The sequence below is a fragment of the Elephantulus edwardii genome, unplaced genomic scaffold, assembly GCF_000299155.1.
Source record: "Elephantulus edwardii isolate Elephantulus edwardi_28Jun2011 unplaced genomic scaffold, EleEdw1.0 scaffold00029, whole genome shotgun sequence".
Lineage (NCBI taxonomy): Eukaryota > Metazoa > Chordata > Mammalia > Macroscelidea > Macroscelididae > Elephantulus > Elephantulus edwardii.
This window is the reverse complement of record NW_006399779.1, coordinates 12,675,732-12,696,796: the sequence shown is the minus strand read 5'-3', so window position 1 is coordinate 12,696,796 and position 21,065 is coordinate 12,675,732. Positions and strand designations below refer to the sequence as shown.

At 47.1% G+C, this 21,065-nt stretch overlaps 1 protein-coding gene across 1 annotated transcript in view; it reads left to right on the top strand.

The window, feature by feature from the left end:
* Window positions 1–5,058: 5,058 nt before the first annotated feature.
* Window positions 5,059–21,065, top strand: part of ABTB2 (ankyrin repeat and BTB (POZ) domain containing 2) — a 203,618-nt gene continuing 187,611 nt past the window's right edge. Inside the window, exon 1 of the mRNA XM_006883745.1 lies at window positions 5,059–6,342. Coding sequence (XP_006883807.1) covers window positions 5,460–6,342 — 883 coding nt within the window. The 5' untranslated portion in view covers window positions 5,059–5,459. The remainder of the gene's footprint in view (window positions 6,343–21,065) is intronic.

Here is a 21,065-nt window from a genome sequence, read left to right as displayed (position 1 = left end):
CCCTAAACCCTGCTCTATGCTGTGCCAGTATCACTGTCTCCGACACACCTACCCTGATTATCCCAGTCACTGAATCAATCGATCTCATCCAGGGTCTTCCTCTCCTGTGCTGTCCCTCCGTCCTCCTAAGCATGACGTGCTTCTCCAAGGACTGGTCCCTCCTTGCAACATGTCCAAAGTATGTCAGACAAAGCCTCAGAATCCTTGCCTCCAAGGAGCAGCCTGATTTTATCCTCTCCAGGTTGAACCTGTTTTCATATCCAGAGTAATCATACGATCGTCCAACTCAAAATGCCCCATGGCAGTCCATCTCATCTCAGCAATACTAGTATGTCAATATTTATGTGTCCCATTTCTTCCTTAACAATATCTAATTTTCCTACATTCATGGTTCTCACATTCCATGTTCCAATTACTAGTATCTGCTTACAACTGTTCCTCTTCCTTTGTATTTCCATACTTGAAAGCTCTGCCTCAGTTGCCCTATCTGAAGAAAAATATTGAACATATGGGCAGCCAAAGGCAGGTGGTTCAAATCCACCAGCTGCTCTTAGGAAGAAAGACTAGGTCATCTCCTCCTGTGTGGTTTACAGCCTCTGAATACCCTCTAGAAGGTCAGTTATGAGTTGGTTTTAACTCAATGGCAGTGAGGGAGCCCAAAGTCAAGGTCATTTTACCTTTTTAACAAAAGCCTTCTTCTTGTACCTAAATAGCTAAAATTCCTTCCCTTTTATCAGAGATCAAATTGTGTTCCCCCAGGAAACACAATTGTGATGCTATAATGTGAAGCTATATAATGACCTATCCCCAATGATCTAAATTGATAAACCAAATAGTTGTGAAAGGATTAAGGGTGGGATGCAATCTTTCACTACTATCACAGTTCTAATTTGATGTAAGGTGAATTCCCCTAGGATGTGGCCCTATCTCAAGACAGAAATAGAAAAAAGAAAGAGGGGGCCGGGGAGGAAGGTGAGATGGGGGACCTCAGCACTGTAATTGACAGGAGCAAAGTATGTCCTTTTGGATTGTCAGAGAGCAAACCCTTGGGAGGGGGGTAGAGATCAAAACACGTGACCATCTTTATGGAACGCTGGGCCTTTATCCTGAATTTGGACCTCTTAAATGTATTGAGAATACCATGGACTGCTAGGAAAACAAACAGATTTGTCCTGGAAAGGGTTAAACCGGCTGGCTCCTTGGAGGCAAGGATTCTGAGGCTCCATCTAACAGACTTTGGACATGTTGTGAGGAGAGACCGGTCCTTGGAGAAGGACATCATGCTTGGGAGTGTGGAGGGACAGCGCAGGAGGGGAAGGCCCTCTATGAGGTGGATTGATTCAGCGACAGGGATAATCGGGATGGGAGTGTCAGAGACAGTGCGATTGGTACAGGACAGAGCAGAGTTTAGGGCTGTTGTACATAGGGTCGCTATGAGTCGCAAGCGACTCGACGGCACATAACAACAAATGTCAATAGAAGAAATGTCTCATTAAAGCCACCAAGTTTCCCAATTTTATTTCAGATTACCTGTTTTACATAACTGTTTCATGGGGAACCCAGCTCTGTAGTTCTGTTTTTCATTGCTCACGCAACTGGACATTTTCCAATGTTTACCATGATTTCATCATGTTCCTTTCCATTTACCCAGCAATGAGACTGTTGTTTTCCTTCAGTGATGATGTTTAGGCCTGAACTGGGATATTTTCTCTTCTTCCATTATGATTCGCATTCCTAAGATTAAGCAAATTATTACTACTTTGGCTTCTTTGAAATACACACGCAGACAAGTTTTGTGTTTCACCATACTTGCCAACTTCCCCAAATGAACTGAAATCAGTCTGCTGTTTTTTTTTCTTAGAGGGCTAAGTCTTTCTCTTCCACCTTCTCTCTCATCTTTATGATTCAAAACACAGACCTAGACACTTCAGTCCTCAAGGTAATGCCAAGAGTTGGGAAGAAATGTAAAGGGCAAGAGATCTACAGTCTTAATTGTCTGAAAACTTTCTATCTTTTGATGGCAAGTAGAGCTACTCATGCCAAGACTGTGAGACTCCCACAGTTCAAATCCACCAGCAGTTCTGTGGGGCCGGACAGCCTCCTCTTGCTTTGATTAATAGCCGCAGGATGGTCCCTGATTCCAAGCACACTCAACGGCAGAGGCTCTGAATTTACAAGACTATTTTCAATTATGATTTTTCTTCCTTTTTTAAAATAGAGAAAATGATAATTTACTTCAGCATGTCTCTCCAAAAGATAAGAACATTTAATCAATATAGTCATATGATGATTACAACATCAAAAAAGTGTCAGTGATTTTGTAATAGCAAATATCTAGGCAGTGTATTTCTTTCCAATTGTTTCATAATGTCAAATGTTTATTTTTTAAAAATTGGAAGTTCAAATAAATTCCACATCTCATGATAGATAATAGTATCTCTTTTAAGGCTCTTGGTTCCTTCTCCATCTCTTTCTTGCCATTTATTTATCAGAAAAACTTATTTTCCCCACAAACTTATGCTGATTTTACTCAATGCTGGTGTAATTTAACAGCCACAGGACTCTGAAAGTTTTGAGTCATTAAGGAACTTAGAGTTATTTAAAAATCCCACCTGTTTGCATCCTAGAATACATATTTTGGATAGTTTTCTAAATAACCTTTCTATTCAGTAAGTTCCCCATTGTAAATAGTCAGTTAAGCAATTTTACTTTAGACGTTCATATCTGAAGGAAATAACAATTCGAAAACCTTTTTTTTTGAGTTTGTTTTTCCCCCACTAAATAATGTCACGGTGTAGCCAGCAAAGCTTGACTATTTACCTCATCCTCACGGCTGTCGAGTAGGTTCCAAGTCTTCACAACTTTCTATTAGGTGGCTGAGGAGATTTTCTTCCTCAGAGCCACTGGTGAATCTGAGCCGCAGCTATGTTTCTCCGACCCTCCTTCCAGTACTTTGTTCATGGGGGACGCCAGTCCTTGGGAGAAAAGGCATCATGCTGGGAAAAGTGGAGGGTCAGGGAAAGAAAGGAAGACCCTCAACAAGATGGACTGACACAGTGACAGTGCACTCAAGTAAGTCTGAGATGATGAGTATGGCACGTGATAGGACAGGGTTCAGATCTGTTGCTTTTAAGATCCCTTATGAGTCGTACTCGACCTGAAGACACCTAACAACAATAACCTCCTGTGGAGTAAGAATAGCAAAATAGAAGTCCAGACTTTTCTATTTTCTATGCAAGCAAAAAAGAAGAAAAATAAAAAAGAGGCCAAGGTCTCTTCTGAATCCAGTTTGAGTAGCTACTAGAAAATAGTCACTAGTGGGCGACGTTCACCTTATTATTCTTTACAGACAACAACAAGCTCATTGCTGTGGATTTTGGAAGGGTATCTGGTAACCTTTGCTATCCACCCCACCCCAGTAGGTTTTCAGAGGCTGTAAATCACATAGGATGAGATTGCCCCTTGTTCTCAAAGCAGCTAGTGGATTCAACCGCCTGCCTTTGGGTTGGCAGTGCAACTCATAACCCCCACTCGGCCATTTTAATAGATTTAAAATAGCTCCAAATTTGTTTTCATATTTCCCCCAACTTGACTCTCATGCCTGTACTCTGGATTCTTAACTGAGTTATACAGGACATGACTGTGTACTCCTTTCCTCATTGGTCGCTTGAGTCTTGTGTCTTTCAAATGACTTCATCTTTGAGTAGGTTCCCAGTTTTAACCAGGAGGAGGCGATATTGCATTAAATAAAAGTCCATGGAAAGAAAGGAAAAAAAAAAAATTGGGCGAAACCTCCGAATAAAGAACAGTTTCACAGGGCAATGGATCATTAATATAAGGAGAGAGACAATCCAGACATTTCTCGTTCTTATCCAACTCACGGCCCAAGGTCAGAACTGTATAAAATACACAGCACAAAAGGGCCTTTCAGGAGCTGGAGAGGCTGACTGGGGGAAGTACGCGTACAATCCCCTCTTTGATTTTGTGGTTCCACTGGTGGGGACTTAAGTGCGTTCGTGCACGTGTGTTAAGAGTTAAAGGGCAGGCTTGGGGCGAGTGTGGGCTGGGCATGGCCCAGATGGAACGGATAAACTCTCTCTAGCCAAGAGCTCTTTGAGGTCAGTCACTTATTTAACCACCACCCTCACCAGGATACTGAGCTCAGACTGAGAGTGTTAGTTGCCCATCGATATACTGTTAGGCAGCAAATACATGCTGCTAGGTTTTCTTGTAAACACACACACATACACACACTCAGGGTTCCACGGGCAAGGACCTGGTCCCCATAAAAGTCTAGAAACTTCTTTGGAGATTCTGATAAAAGTTAATGAATCTCTTTCCAGACTAAGACTACCCAGCAAATTGGGTGTTGATTTCTAAGGGGGCACAGGCTTCCTGGAGCCTGTAGGTGTATCAGGTTAAGAAATTCTGTTCTGATGAGTCTTGATTGCAGCTTAAGAGAAACCAGACGAATCTGGAAAGAGAAGCGAGAGCGTGCCTCCTCCCTCCTCACACAACTGGATTTTTCCTCTCGGAAAAAGGGAGGGGCTCCGCAGGAAGAGGTTGGAAGAGGTGGAGGGCCTGGCACGGTCCCCTCACCATCCTCCTGTGCATCCAGCTTGCGCTGGGCAAGCTGGCGTTGGTTTGTAGTCGTCTGTAGATTTCACAGGGGGCCGTGACAAAACAACGTCGAAGCTGAGAGTAGAGGCTAGAGCATAGTGGCTTTTTTTCCTTTTACATTTTGGTTAAACCAGTTTCTTAACTAAACATTTCGACCCCTCCTTTCACAGTCTCTGCCCCACACCCCCAGCTCTTCAAGGCTTTCCCCTCCTCCACCCTGGTCTCCCTGCCCTGCCGCGCGACCCTCGGCCTCCAGCCCCGCCTTCTCCGCCGCGGGGTTTCACCGCCTTCGGAGTGAAATCTGCATAGTGACCGCCCCCTAGGAGATCATTGGTGCAACCCCTGCCTGTTGCGACCGATGATTGGTGGGTTGCACGGAGTCATTTGCATGCCCCCCTCAGCCGGGTACCCAGCTGTGCCGGCGGCCCAGCTCCGCGCAGAAGTTTGCGGAGCGGATTCTCTGGCCGGCTGGTCCCGTACTCACCGCTGAGCGCGGCGCCGCCGCCGCCGCCCTGTTCTCTCGGGACTCCTACTCTGAGAACTGACGCGGAGCTCTCGGAAGTTGAGGTGGACCAAGAGGGAGAGCTGAGGAGGAACGGCGCAGGCCGTTCCAGTGACAGCTCCGCGTCAGGACGCCGGGGGCGTGGAGCTTCGGTTCGCCGCGATCTCGCCCACCTTCCCGCGGGCGCCGGGCGGGCAATGCGGCCCCCGAACCCCGGGGCGCCGAGAGGGCGAAGGGTGCTCCGGAGCGCTTAGAGTCTGTTCCTGCCCACTTAGGGAAGAGGGCATGGAGTTGTGAGCGCCCCTTGTTCGGCGAGGCCGCCGGCGGCAGGATCCCCATGGCCGGGACGTACAGCTCCACTTTGAAGACGCTGGAGGACTTGACCTTGGACTCCGGCTATGGGGCCGGGGACTCGTGCCGCTCGCTCAGCCTCTCGTCCTCCAAGTCCAACTCGCAGGCGCTCAACTCTTCGGCGCAGCAGCACCGCGGGGCGGCCTGGTGGTGCTACTCCGGCTCCATGAACAGCCGCCACAACAGCTGGGACACGGTGAACACGGTGCTGCCCGAGGACCCCGAGGTGGCCGACCTCTTCTCGCGCTGTCCGCGACTCCCCGAGCTGGAGGAGTTTCCCTGGACCGAGGGGGACGTGGCGCGCGTGCTCCGCAAAGGCGCCAGCGGCCGGCGGCCGCCCGCCTTCTCGGCCGAGGCAGTGCGGCGCCTGGCGGGGCTGCTGCGCCGGGCGCTGATCCGCGTGGCGCGGGAGGCGCAGCGCCTGAGCGTGCTGCACGCCAAGTGCACCCGCTTCGAGGTGCAGAGCGCTGTGCGCCTGGTGCACAGCTGGGCGCTGGCCGAGAGCTGCGCGCTGGCCGCCGTCAAGGCGCTGTCCCTGTACAGCATGAGCGCCGGGGACGGGCTGCGCCGGGGCAAGTCGGCGCGCTGCGGCCTCACCTTCTCCGTGGGCCGCTTCTTCCGCTGGATGGTGGACACTCGCATCTCCGTGCGCATCCACGAGTACGCGGCCATCTCGCTCACCGCCTGCATGGAGAATCTGGTGGAGGAGATCCGGGCCAGGGTGCTGGCCAGCCAGAGCCCCGATGGCGGAGGAGCCGGGGTTGGGGAAGTGTCTGCCGAGGCCCTGGAAATGGTCATCAACAACGACGCCGAACTCTGGGGCGTTTTGCAGCCTTACGAGCATCTCATCTGTGGCAAGAACGCCAATGGTAAGAGCGCAGGCCTGGGTTGGGTTCGGGAGGGAAAGCCCACAGTGGGGCTACCTGGGCGTGAGGTTCCTCGCTGAAGCTGGTGGGCGTGTGCAGAACACGGGAGAAGGCGTTTGGTCTGAAGGTGGAGAAGTGCATTGGCTGGATCTTCCTGGAGAGGACCCTGCCGCCGACTAACTTTTGGAGAAGTCCTGGTTGACTTTCTCCAACTTGTTCTGCTCCGCATTGTTACCGCCTGGGCACCGTTCGCAGATTGGTTTAGAGCCGAGCCTTCTGACCAGGGGGTTCCTGAGTCTTTCCGGAAATGAAGCTGTGCCTAGCAGAGCTTTGCCTTTTACTTGATTGGGTCTCTTAACTGGCCTCTTTCTTCTGCAAAGGTCGCGCTGATGGACGCTGTCTGTGGTTCTGCCCCTGGGCCCTGTCCAGCCCTGTAACAGTAGCCAAAGAATCTGAACTCCTGAGAGTTGGATGGGAGGATGAGGGGAGCAGGAGGAAGCCAGACCTGGGGCAGCTCTTTGGCCATCTCCTTGAAGGCTAGGGTGCTGTTAGGCCCTTTCCTGAGGAATGGAAGGATGATGGGTAGGATCTGAACCCCACTTGGCCAGGGCCTGGTGACTCCTGAATGGCCTTCCACAAAGGGAAACCCCATGCTGGTTCCCAGGGCCTGAGTTTCCAAGCTACTACCAACCAAGTGAGCAAGTGGTGAAATCTGGGTGCTGGGTTAATTACCCAGCCAGCGTGTGCTTTCCTGAAGGGAAAGATGACCCAGCAAACCACATTGTGGGGAAGGGGTGGGAGGGGCAGACAACTGCATGGTGTCAGGTCTGGGAAAGGAGCTGTTGGAGAGTTTACATTTCTGAAGGATTGTGTGACTTTAGTGCACAGAATGGCAGTGAAGAATGACCATCTCCCTGGCCAGGTTAGGATACATGCGCTCAACAGCAAACTGCCAATCCCAGAAGTTGGCAAACTATGAATTCTTTAGTGACTTGGGTCAGACATCCTTGAAATCTGATTGGTTGACTGCTTGAGGGGGCAGCTATAGGGACAACTAAGCAAAAAATGGAAAAAGCTAACTAGAAATTGGGGAAAGTGAAGGGGACCAAGTTAAAATGTAGTTTAATAAAACTATAATTGCTAACATTGTAATAGTTTATAGAAATGTGTTTGTTAGGTTCTCAGTCCTTTGTTAAGGAATCCCAATAGCTGCACTGATAGGTCCCTATTGTATTATCCCAATGATACAGATGAGGAAACCAGGGTACCCAGTGGTTAAGTCATTTGCCCATGATTACACAGGCAGCACCTTGTAGATCCTGGGTTTTGGACTCTGGTGGGCTCTGAGTCCAAGTATTTTTAGCCACTGGAGGAAAAGAAGCAGAGCAGCTGGTGTGTCAGCAACTATTCTGAAGACACTGTAAAGTAAGCCTGGTTGACTTGACTTTTCATTGGTTTTGCCTTAAATTCCAGCATTGCCTGAGGAGATTCCTGGAATGGGAGAGCCTTTTTCATTTTCATTTTCATCTCAGCTCAGGTGTAGGTCAGTCTGGCACTTCAGTTAATGATGTCACAGCTGCTGCTGATGCTTCATCCTCTAGTTTTGTGGCATAAGCACTGGGAACACCAACTCCAGGAGAGGAAGTGGGAGCCAGGGGGATTTCCATCCACTTATGGGCTTTGCTATCACTTGGTATGCATCAGAGAGTTGGACAATGACTAAGGAGGATAGAAGGAGAATTGATACCTTTGAGCTGTGGTGCTAGAGAAGAGTATTGAGGGTACCATGAACTGCTAGGAAAACAAACAGATTCATCCTGGAGAGGGTCAAACCGGGCTGCTTCTTGGAGGCAAGGATTCTAAGGCTCCGTCTAACATACTTTGGACATGTTGCAAGGAGGGACAGGTCGTTGGAGAGGGACATCATGCGTGGTAGGGTGGAGGGACAGCGCAGAGGGGAAGGCCCCCTATGAGGTGGATTGATTCAGTGATTGGGGTAATCAGGATGGGTGTATCGGAGATGGTGCAATTGGCACAGGACAGAGCAAAGTTTAGGGATGTTGTACATAGGGTCGCTATGAGTCGCTTGTCGATGGCACATAACAACAACAACAACACCATCAGAGCCCTGGGGAAGGGCTCTGTACTTTTGACTGAGGGAGACCCAGCCTGAACGTAGAACAATTAAAGACTCCTGGGAGAAAAGACTGAGGCCCTGGTCATAGACAGCCAACTGGAATAACAGGTGTCATAAATCCATTTGAAAATGCCTTCCACACAGCTTCCCAGCAGGTCGAGGTACTTCTCTTCAGATTTTCCAACCTCTCCAAGTTCCCAGAAGACATAGTTAACAGTGCAACAATGAATGAATGAGAACCAAAAATCTCTGTAAATGTTCATTAAAACTAATAAAATTTAATAATAATTAAAAAAAAAGAAGACATAGTTACAAGGAATTTCCTAAAAACAGGTGTCTTCCACTAAAGCACTCACCTCATAAGGCTATGTCTGGTCTGGGATCTTTACTCTGGGATTTTCTTTATAGGCTGGGCTTTTGACCCTATTATTTTACCTCCTCCCCACCCCCCATCCAAAACAATTCTCCTTAAACCAGTGCAGCCAGGACACTGGCTGGCAGGACTCCCTCCTGTGTGACAAACAACAGAGCTCCTGGGATGCTCAGGAAGTGGCTCCTTTTGTACACGCTGGTCTCCAGGGAACCCGTTTGAGAAGTGGCTGCTCACTGCTACCAAGTGACATGCTCATTTCTTATACATGAAAAGCCGGGGGTGGCCTCACTAAACAATAGCTCGGCTGATATATTAAGTCTCTTTAGACAAAGTGAAATGAATGCTTAGAAGGAAGAGGAGCAATGAATTACTTAGGCCTGAAAACTGGTTTCAGAGGGAAGCAGCAACCCTTTAGGAAAGAAATGCAGAAATCCAAACCTTTGTTACGTTAAAACAGCCCTGAGGCCAGCAGGTTGCAGCTTACTAGCCTAGCCAAAGAGCAAGAGGAGAGTAGCTACACATGGGAGGGAGAGAGGGCTAGTTAGTATTCTTGTCCTGCTGGTCTTGCCTTTAAATTATATATTATTGTTGTTGTGCCTGCTAATTATACAGCATGGGCACATGCATTTGACTCAGCTATACAGGGCTTTTAAACTTGTAATGTCTTCCAATGAAGAATGTGAAGGCCCTAATTCATCTTATCCATTACTCAGAATGCAGGACAAATAAGGTTTTACTCTGACCAAGATGGATGATAAAAAGTTCTTTGGTGTTTATAAAACATGATCTCAGCTTCAGAGAGCAGCAGGAGTTATCTCTTGCTTGCTCATTTGGTATTGATGTCTCTGCTCCCAGGGCAATGTCATGAAACGATGGTATCGTGGCTTCCTAATGGGGAGGTAGAGAAACCACTTTGGGAGAGGAGTATTTATAAACAGGGAGCTGGTAGAAAATAGACCTCCTCCTCCTCCCCCTGGTATGTGAGCTTCCAAGTTTTCTCATTGGCTGTTTTTCCTGCTAGACTTTGCCGAATGTTCATGGTGATTGAGAAAAATCTCAACTCTTGAATGGGTCTTACAAGGAAGAGCCCTGGTGGTGGAGTTGATTAGATGTTACACTGCTAAACAGAAATGTCAGTGGTTCGAATCCTCTAGCTCCTCTGAGGGAGAAAGACAGGTAGTCTTGTAAAGATTTGCAGCCTCAGAAACTCAGTGGAGGGGAGCTGAGTCTGAAAGGTCTCAGCAGGAGTGGCCTTGATTCTTACCCCAAAGCAAGGATGTAATAGCATCGCTCTTTCAGAAGGCAGGAAAACAGACTTTGGAGTCACAGGGCAGTGTTCGAAGTCCTCCTTTACTATTTATGTGAGTGGCCCAAGGCTACTTTAAAAAAAAATATCTTTCTAAGCCTCAGTTTTGTCATCTGTAAAATGGACGATAATAACAGCACCCATCTCATAAGGTTGTGAGGATGAAGGGATATCATAGGTTTAAAGAGCTTAAACACATACCAAGTGCTCTGTAAAGATTTGTAAATATTTGTTGAGTGTTGACCTTCTGCCCAGGGAGCTCTGGTGATGGAATGTGTCATGTGTTGCACAGCGAGCCTTAAAGGTCAGTGACTCGAATTCACCAGCTGGGGAAAGATGCTCCTCCCATAAGGAATCACAGCCTTAGACATTCAGTGAAGGGTCATTGTGAGTTGGAATCGACTCAACGGCAGTGGGGTCCTGGGAAAAGTGCTGTGGATTAAGCAGTCAGCAAAGAAGGATGGAGGGGTGTTCCTCTGATGATGAGGTTTATAATCTAGTGGTGCAGACAACAAAGTAAAAACGGGGTGGGGAGGATGAAAATGTTATTTAAGAAGAGATAATGTGACTGGGACTAATTTAAATGCAGGCAAGTTTTGCCAGTAGTAGCCTGTGATATTAAAATTACTTCTCTCAAAGGACATTTCAATATTAATACCATCCAAAGACCTTTGTAAAAAGAAAACTAAATGTGACTGGGCTTTTCTGATTTATTCGGTTACGTATCCACAGGGGCAAGTCCCAGCATCTCCTTTACCGCTGAGCAGTAAGGGGACTGTGTCTAGAGCAGGGATGGGGACTTCCACGGGATGGGGGATTCGTTTAGTGAGGAGATTGTGCGATGGATTGCCACAGCGATAATCAGCCCAAGGAGCAAGGGTTAATTGAGCTTCTATTTGCTGTTCATAATCAGTTTCCACACCTGGCAAGTCTGTGGGGGGCAGGGCCACTTACCCATCTCTAACCGTTTCTTTAAAGCCAAGGAGCTGGTGAAACTGAAACAAAGAATAAGCCTTAGAAATGAAAACTTTTCTGTTTCATTCTTGAGAAATGGAACCCCAGTTTGCAGTGGAGGCAAAAGGGCATCTGTAGTTCCACTTCCTCCCAAAAGCTCGACCTGCCACCCCCACCCGTTGCCTGGAAGGACCACTCTCCGTTTTATCCCTCACACCTCCCAGGTACTTAACATATTGCCATCAAGTTGGAACTGACTTGTAGCCAGTCCTTTAGTGGGGTTTCAGAGGCTGTGAATCACAGAAGAGGAGACTGTTCAGCTTTCTCCTGCAGAGCTGCTGGTGTATTTGAACTGGCTGCCTTTAGGCTAGCAACACAGCTCTCTGGCTCGGCCACCAGAACTCCCTAGCACACATTAAGTGCTCAGAGTCTGTGGAGGAGAAAAATCCTATCAAACAAAAGGGTTTTCGTTTTAATTTGCACATGAAGTCTCTTGACACTTCAAAAAGACATCTTTGTGCTTTTTGTGTCCTGATTTCCGTGGAGTTTCCAGGCTGGCCCGTGACAATGAGATGTGAGTTAGGATGGTTGTCAGGTTGGGAGGATGCCTGCAATGTGCGGAATAGCTTTGATTTGGGATCCAGCGTGGAAGGATATGTCATAGCCCAGATCTAATAGACTATAGCTAAATCAATGGGAAGGTTGACCCTGACACCTCAGATCCCCTCTGGTGGTCTGCAGAGCACCCCCTAGAACAAGCTTTGGTAGTAACTATTGCTCAAAAGAGATTGCATCTGTGTCTTTTCTCACCTACCTCCAGACTAAGAAATGAGTCCTGGGGGTTCTGGGGACACACAGACAACAAGAAACTGTCAGTCATAATTCACCCCGCGACAGCCAACCACCACTACAGTAACATGTTCCGAAACAAGCACGTCATCCTCAGCGTGTCCCGCGTCCATGCCCCGCCTCCCCATCAGTCTTTGCTCTTGGCCAGACAGCATCCATGAGTGGATGGATACTTTGGCCCCGTTTCTGCATTCCTGCAGCTGTAATAGCAAGCCTGATCTTTGCCCAGTGCCTTCAGCTTGTTCTCATCCTTGACCTATGCCTGAGGGATAGAGAGAGCCTAGCATTCACAGCTCAGCACCACCTGACCAGGACCACGCCCCACATAGGCCTTGAATCTCAGAATCAAGGGTAGTGAGGAGGAGGTCAGTCTGCCACCCTATTCAGAGTAGCATTAGGGAGAGACTCAGCAACAGCAGTGTCTTTAAAAGAGCTTGGTCATGACTTCCTGTGTGCAGGCTGTTTGTGTGTGTCCTTGTAGTTATCATGTGTTGCTATCAAGTTCATTCTGACTCCTGGTGACCCCAGGTTGTGGAGTAGAACTGCTTCGTGAGGCTTTCATTGTAACCTTTCTGAAGCAGATGTCCAGCCCCATCTTCACAGGCTCCCCTGCGTGTGCTAGAATGGCCAGCATTCTGAGTAGTGGTAGAGTGCTTAACCATTTGCAGTACCCTGGACATTAATTAGTGAATCTTCCCAGCCTCAGGGAATGATCAGGCCCTGAAGCTGGGGGTGGGTCTGCCTCTAGAAGATGCCGTGTTACCCTGTTTAAATGTTGTTTGCCACCTCTCCCAGCTTTTGGGGGACTGGGGGATGTGTCTGCAGGTGCCATCGATTTGAAGGAGCCTTTATTGCTGCTCCTGAGGGGGTGGGGAGCTCCACTGCCAGGGAGGGCCATCACCTGTGTCAGCTGCTGGTGGATCAATATAAACACAGCAGAATGGAAAAGCTGCAGACGATGTGACAGTGTTCTCCTCCTGAGGGGGCCACATAGTGGAGGAAGGGATCACGGGACTCCTGTGTTCAGGCACTGGTATGGGGTATCAGCGCGTTTACTCTCAAGTTGGCCATAGAGCTTTTTCCAAGGGAGTGCTTATTGCTTAGAGTCAGCTAGCATGTCCAGGTACGATTGAACTTCCCTGCAAAGAGCCCAGGAAGAGAATGAAATCAAGCAATTACATTCTTTAAAGCCCTTTTTTTTTTCTTCAAAAAATTGGATCCCAGTTTACTTTGCTTCTCTCTGACACATATCCTCAAGCAAATTATTTAAAGTCTCTAAGCATTCATTTTCTTTGGGTCTTTTCTTATAATAATCAAACAGAAATCAGACCCATTGTCATCAAGCCCCTTAGTGTCAAGTCAATTTTAACTCCTAACCATCTTTGAGACTGAAGCCAGGATGCTCTTAGAAGCAAAGGCAGTGAGACTTGGTCTCATAGACTTTGGGGCATGTTATCGAGAGGAGAGGGGTAGTCCCTGGAGAAGGGCATCGTGCTTGGGAAAGTGGCAGGTCAATGAAAGAAGGAAGACCATCAGCGAGATAGATTGACACAGTGACTGCAGCACAGGCTTGAGGACAGCAGCAATCGCGAGGGTGGCACAGGCCTAGGCAAGGGTGTGTTCTGTTGTGCAATAGGGTTGCTGTGTGTTAAGGGAGGGCCGGTGGCTTAGTGGTAAGGCATTGCAGTAGACCCTCAATGAGATGGACTGACACAGTGTCTGTAACGGTGGGCTTAGTGTATCAGAGACGGTGAGGACGGCACAGGATAGGGCAAGGTTCCCATCCACCATTCGTATGGTTGCTATGGGTCGTAGTTGACTCAGTGGCATTTAACAACAACCGGACTACCCTTAGAGCTTCCAAGGCTTTAAGTCTTTGCAGAAGCAGGCTGCCACATCTTTCTCCCAAAGGAGAGCAGATGGGTTCAAACCATGGACTTTTTGATTAGCAGCCAAACGAGCGTTTTCACATTGCACTACCAGGGCTTAGTTGTTATACAGGAGGCGGGATACCGGTGAATACTCATTGCTCAAGGAATGTATGATGTTACAGGGCAGCAAGGGGTGGACTGCCTGGCAGCCTCCTCGCCAGCTGTGTGATTTCTGGACAACTGATTTAACTTTGGTGCCTTAGTTTCTGCCTCAATAACAAGACTTCTCAACCTGGGATTAAAAAAATAAAAACAACTTGCATAGCAAGGACATTATGCTGAGTGTTGTATCTCGATCACTAAAGTCAAACGCTGTGCAACACCACTGCTATAAAACAGGACAGACATGGGGCGTGGGTTGGGGAGAGAAGGAGAAAAGAGTGGCTCAATAATGAACACCACATTAGATCAGAGGAGAGTAAGAACTGTCCAAAAGGAATATATGATTCGGCCTTGTATGTATGACAGCGATCTGGAACAAGGGGGGCATTGTGGGCTGGACTGGGGGAGGGGACGAAAACGAAAACATGTAACAATGAGAAAATAATACATATTTTTAAAATCATATCTCACTGTGCTTCTTGGTGAAAGTTTATACAACAAATTAGGTTCCTCAGCCCTGACACTGATGGCATTTTGTACTGGATAGATCTCTGTCGTAGGGGCCACCTGGCACATTGCAGGATGTGTAGCAGACTTCCTGGCCTCTGCCAATTAGATACCAGTAGCATTCCATGCACCCCCAGCTGTGACCATTAAAAACATCTCCAGACATTTTCACATGTCCCCTGAGAGACAAAATTGCACCTGGTTCAGAAATGCTTCTCTATAAAATTAGACTGAAAATAGGACCTAACTCATAGGATTGTTGTGCAGTTAATGAGACTGCATTGTGCGGAGTCTGTGTATGGTACAAATGGTTAACACACTTGGTTTTTAGAGGTTCAGGTGTACCCATAGGTGCCTTGGAAGAAAGGCCTGGTGATCTCCATCAGGAAAGCAGCTATTGAAAACCCTGTGGCACATGGTTCTTCTTTGACACATAACATAGTCATGAGTTGACAGTTCCATGAGATAACCATGGAATTGAAGTGATGGTAACAGATATGTGAAGAGAGCTCCCTTGCATCCTCCTTGTTTAGGGCTTACTGTTAGTTGTCATCAAGTGTGACTCATAGTGACCCTATGAACAACAGACCTGAACCCTGGCCTGTCCTTTATCACCCTGACATTGGGTGACATCATCTAGACACACTAGAGTCCACAGCTGCAGTCACTGGGTCGATCCATCTCATTGAGGGTCTTCCTCTCTTTCACTGATCCTCTCTCTACCTTTCTTAGCATGATGTCCCTCTCCAAGGAACAGCTTCTCCTAGCAACATGTTCAGAGTATGAGAGAAGAAGCTTTGCCGTCTTTGCCTCCAAGGAGCACTCTGGCTGCACTTTTCCCAGCATATGTCCGTTTGTTGTTTTGGCAATCCATGGGATATTCAGCAGTCTTCTCCAGGATGTCTCCCAAATAAAGTGGCCTGGCAGTGGGCGGTGAAAGCAGAACCCTGCTGCCCCCAGGCTCACATCCCCCACTGCCAGGATGACACGGTCAGTGTGGATTCTAAGCTCCAAGCCCTGGGGAGCAATTGTGCTGTGGATATCTGACCCGGCTTGTTGCAGCCGCCAGACCCAGAGCCACAGGGATGGCAGGTGCTTTGTGTTTTGTAAGCCTGTCATGTAAACACACTTAGTGGTGTCCTTGCTGGTTTTGAGAAAGGCCTACATGGCTGTGGAGCTGTGGCTGCATGTTTGGAGCTGCACACTGGATTTGGAGGAGGTGCTTAAGAGACAGCCCGTGCAAGACTGAGGCATGCCACGCTGGCCCTCATTAATCAGTAACTTGGCGCCTTTCCATGGGCCAGCTATGCCCTCAGCAAAGGAGACAGATTTGGGAAGGGTAAGAATTGATTTTAACTGTGAAGTGATCTAGAATGTAGCAGGGAAAGCAAAGCCTGTACATGGATACTTACAAAGAAGTGTGTGGCTGCTTCATTGAGACAGTGGAGATGACGCTGAAACCATCACTTGCCCTCCTAGATGCTTTCGGTGAGCCCCTTCCTATCATTCTCCCAACTCCCCTGTAAGGTAGACATGGTTTCCGTGTCAGAGATGAGTTGTGCAGCTTTTGGTGCTTTGAGAGCTCAGCGAGGAAGTAAATCCTGTCTGGGGAGAGTGCAAGGCTTTATTGCAGATGTGGCATCAGATAGGGGGAATTTGGGACAAGGGAGATGTGATGGGGGAAAGGGAAGGCGGGGTAGAGACCTCGGGAGTGCCAGAAAGGTGGGTTTGTGCCATTGAGCCCATTTACCTCTCATAGTATATATCTGTTTGATAGGTCAGAACTGCACTGGGGTTTTCTGGTGGCGTAGTCTTAGCAGTCTGTGCTGCTAACCCAAAGGTAGTGAGTGCCTCTCTGACGGTTCGAATCCACCAGCAGCTCTGAGGGGAAGAGAAGGGAAATTTACTACGCAATTTGCAGTCTCAGAAATCCAGTGAAGAATGGTGCAACCACTGTGGAAGGCGGCATGGTGCTTTCTCAAAAAGTTGCAAATAGAAATACCATTTGACCCAGCAATTCCACTACTGGGAATATACCCCAAAGAGACCATAACTGACATCCAAGCAGATGCATGCACACCCATGTTTGTTGCGGCTTTGTTCACAATAGCAAGGAGTTGGAAACAACCTAAGAGTGCCCATCAACAAACCAATGGATAGAGAAGCTGTGGTATATTCACACAATGGAATACTACGCTGCCTTGAAAAACAAGGAACACATGCAATATTATTCAAAATGGGTGACCCTGGAGGACATTATGCTGAGTGAAGTATCGAAGTCACAAAAGGACAAATACTACATGGTGCCCCTGTTGTAAAGCAGGACTGACCTTGGGATTGGGAGGAGACTGAGAAGGATGGGTTCAATAATGTATACTGCATTGAAACAGATGAGAGAGAAAATTGTTTAAGAGGGAAAATTATTAGGTATTTTTGTCATGACACGAGTCCAGAGCGAAGGCTGTATAGTGGAGTGGACCTCAGGGGAGGGATTGTAAAACAATGAAAGAATTTTTCTTTTACTTTTCCAAAAGGGTAGTGTACTAGAGGGGAAGATTGGGAGGAGAGAAAAGTGCAACAATGAATGAATGGAAATCCAAAGTCTCTCTAAATTTTCATTGAAATTAGTAATAAATAATAATAATAAAAAGAAACCCAGTGAAGGATCAGTTATACGTTGGTGCCAGCTCAACAGCAATGAGTTTTATCTGAATATATTATAACAATACCTATATAGTTATTTGTCATTAATTCTGATATTTAAAAAGACTGTGTTCAGTCCTACCACCCAGTGTTTCCTTGGGACCCAGTGTTTTCAGAAGTGAACAACAACCCATGGAATTGAAAAGGTGTTTTGGAGATGAGCAGTTAATCTTGTTTGGCTCAAACTTGTACTTGCTACTATAAAGTCAGAACCTACACATAGCTGACCCTCCCCTGGGTTTTTGGAGACTGTGCATTGCATGATAAAAGACTGCGCATATTCCTTAAAGAGATGTTAGGGGATTTGAAGTGGCAGAGAAGTGATGCCTTTGGGTAAGCACAGCAACTTTCTACAGACTCTGTTACCAGAATTCCCTCTGCTTGGCTAGACGGCTTAACTACATAATGAAGAGGAATAGAGGGAGATAGTGCAGTAACCCAAGCAAACTTTCCACACATATTTCATCCAGATGTTAAAAAGCCTGCCCGAGTCCTGGGTGAAAGTTTTCCAAAACGTATTTGTAAAGTTCAGAAAACAAATGTGACTGCACCTCAGCTCGTCTCTGACAATAGGCCCAGACCTCCCATTGCCTCTCTGGTCCATTGAAAGCTTGACCCCAAAAATGCACCCGCCCTGTGTCCTGGTTTTGTTGTCCTAGCCATAGAAGTAGTGCGAGGAGATTTTCAGGCAGCAAAGTTGGGTTAAGAGGAGCAAAAAGAGAAGGCTTCCATCCGTCTTGTCTTTCCCATTGAATCTGGCATCTGACTCAGTGTTTTTCATGGCCCTGGACAGAGTATTTCGGGCCAAAACAATCCCAGCGCCGAATGAAGGTCAGGCTGGCAAGCTCATTGAATGACGTTGGTTTTACTATTGCCAAAGCAGGATTTTCGAACATGGAGGTAGACAGCAGCATCAAAAAGCTTGAGATCAGAGGCCCTGGAACTTTCTTTGGTGATAAATCTGGCTGATACATTCAATTGCCAAGGTAGGGTTTGTTTTGTTGTTGGGGAGGAAAATAATGCTCATATATTTAGTCATGTTCTAATATTTGGTGAAGTTGTTTCCAGGGCATTAGTAATATGTGCTCGATATAAAAGCACTGTGGTATAGTTCATTGCCATCTGGATTACTCTTGAGCGTCTAACTGCATACTGGGTAATAATAATAATAATAATAATGTCACAGATTATCAATGGTTCAACTAATAATTCAGATTTTTTTATTTTCCTGATCCCAATGTTAGAAAGGCATTTTCTTGTCATGTGAAATAGATGTGTGTCTATGTGGGTGATTGGGTGTGTGTGGGTGTGTGTGCATAGCATGTATATGTACCTATATGTATATATTTACATATATACACATACCCCTTCTGAATAGTCCATAGCAAATTGTGCTAACACAAAGGTTGAGCTTCTCCAATGGTTCGAATCCACCAGTTGCACCTTGGGAGAAAGATGGCATTCTTCTCCCATGCAACTTACAGCCTCTGAAAACCCACTGGAGGTCAGCTATGAGCCACTTCCACAGTTCCAACTTGATAGCAATGAATTTTAGAGAACTTATGGAATATATTGCAAAAAATACTTATACAGTCTTTTGTTACTCTGATATAGAAAAGGCTGTACTTGGTCCTACTACCCACTGCTTTCTTTGGATGCACTGTTTTTAAAAGATGAGCTGAGAAAGGTGAGGCATATTGATGGAAACATCAAATAGTCCAAGTATTAAGGTAATGGAGGAGAGAAATTAAGTTGGACCTCAAAGAGTGTGATATAAGCTGCTTATGGCATTAAAGTCATCCTTAAAATTGAGGCCAAGGTTTGTGTTGAAGAAAGAAAACCAGTATTTGCTGTGAGGAGAGCTGTTAACGCAAACTCACACAGCAAGCAGGTGTTGGTGCACAAGCTTCCAGAAACATCCAGTGCAGAGAGCTAAGGACTTGGCTCCAGGAAACCTGAGTTGAAGTTTGGCCTCCTTGTGACCTGGAGTGAATCACTCCGTGTCTCGAATCCCAGTGTCTCTTTTTGTGGTGTGAGGATTGTTGCCGGGCTTCTCCAAGGGTCCTTCCATCTAGGTACTGATTCTAGACTCCATAGAGAAACTGGGACGTTGTCTTCCTAAGGTCAAGTCCACTTAGTGTGTTTGGGGAAAAAGAAAACGAGCTCAGACTGGAGCTGGACGTGCTTTCTGCAGAGCTGGCTGTGTAGCAGGACTCAGCATCATCCTTTTCATATAGGGATTAACGGTGATTACTGTCCTTGGAGCTTCTCCTGCCTGCTTTCCTCAGAAGGATGAGTTCTGTGTCGTTTTGGCCGACCTGGTGCTTCAGCTCTCAACAGCTGCATCCAGACCCTGGCAGGCCAGTACAGTGACAGGAGCCAGCCCCGAAGTGACTTCATTCGTGGGTGTTTAAAGCTCTCCTACCCAGACTCAGGTATTTATAGCAAGGGAGCAGCTAGGGGGGAGAAATGAAATAAGCTACACCCTTCTTTATACTATGTGGGACAGAGACAAGCATTGTGAGGAATTTAGAAGGCAGAGCGGTATAATCCAGCAAGATATTTTTAAATGTTGTTTGTTGCAGTTGGCAGGGCCGACGTTTCAAAGAGAAGGGAAAATGAGAGTAACTCGGGAAGCCGGGCTGCCAGGAGTTCTGAAGGCTGAGATGCAGAGGCTGGTTCTCGGGAGTGTGCTGGTCTAAACTCCATTTATATTACAGTCACAGAGGTTGAGCCAGGATGAGAGGTGGAATCAATGGAGTGGTTTGCCATCCCTCTTCTCCACCAGCCCGTTCACTCTACAGTCCTCAAGTTGAAAGCCAGGGAAATGTACCAGGGAAGGTGGAACGTATGGCAAAAAAGAGTCACTTGTGTGAACACCCAGAATGCTGGTAGCTGCTGCTTTAACTCAGCTCAGCAGTTGGGTAAAACATATTTTACTCAGAGAAGCAGTTTGGAAGCAAGTTGCTTGCAGCTGTTCCTCTGTGTGTAATCCCCCAGGCTGAACTGGGCAGGCCAGAACTATGCTGGGACCCAGTGTGGTGGCAGGTGAGAGGCCTCAGGGGTAGAGCTGCCTCTGAGAGGCCTTGAGATGAGCAGTGGATGCTTGCAATATATTCTGGGAGAGGCTGACATGCTTTCTACCCTGCTGGTCTTTGAGGAGACAGATGGCGGTGACAGTGGTGGTCTGAGGATAACGGGAAGGGAGAGGCAAAGAGTTGAGCTTGGAGTGCATACATTTGTTCATCCAACAACGGTTTGGTGAAGTTTATGTGTGCACCAGACAGAGTGACAGATCTTAGAGATGAAATGACTGACTGAAGTGGACCTAAAGGAGGGGAGGGAGGACAGATGATAAAGAAGGCATGCAAGCAAACAAATGCAGGCGAGGTTGTGGAGAAACTGGAACCCTTATTCACTGTTGTTGGGAGTGTAAAATGGTGCAACCACTGTGGAAGGTGGTGTGGCGCTTTCTCAAAAAGTTGCAAATAGAAATACCATTTGACCCAGCAATTCCACTACTGGGGATATACTCCATAGAGACCACCCAAGCAGATATATGCACACCATGTTTATCACAGCTTTGTTCACAATAGGAAGGAGCTAGAAACAACCTAAGTGCCCGTCAACAAACGAATGGATAGAGAAGCTGTGGTATATTCATTCACACAGTGGAATACTACAAGGAACTCATGCAATATTATTCAAAATGGGTGACCCTGGAGGACATTATGCTGAGTGAAATATCTCAGTCAGAAAAGGATAAATAATGCATAGTGCTACTGTTGTAGAATGGGACTGGCATCGGTTTGGGGGAAGACTGAGAAAGATGGGATAAATAAATAATGTATACTGCACTGAAAC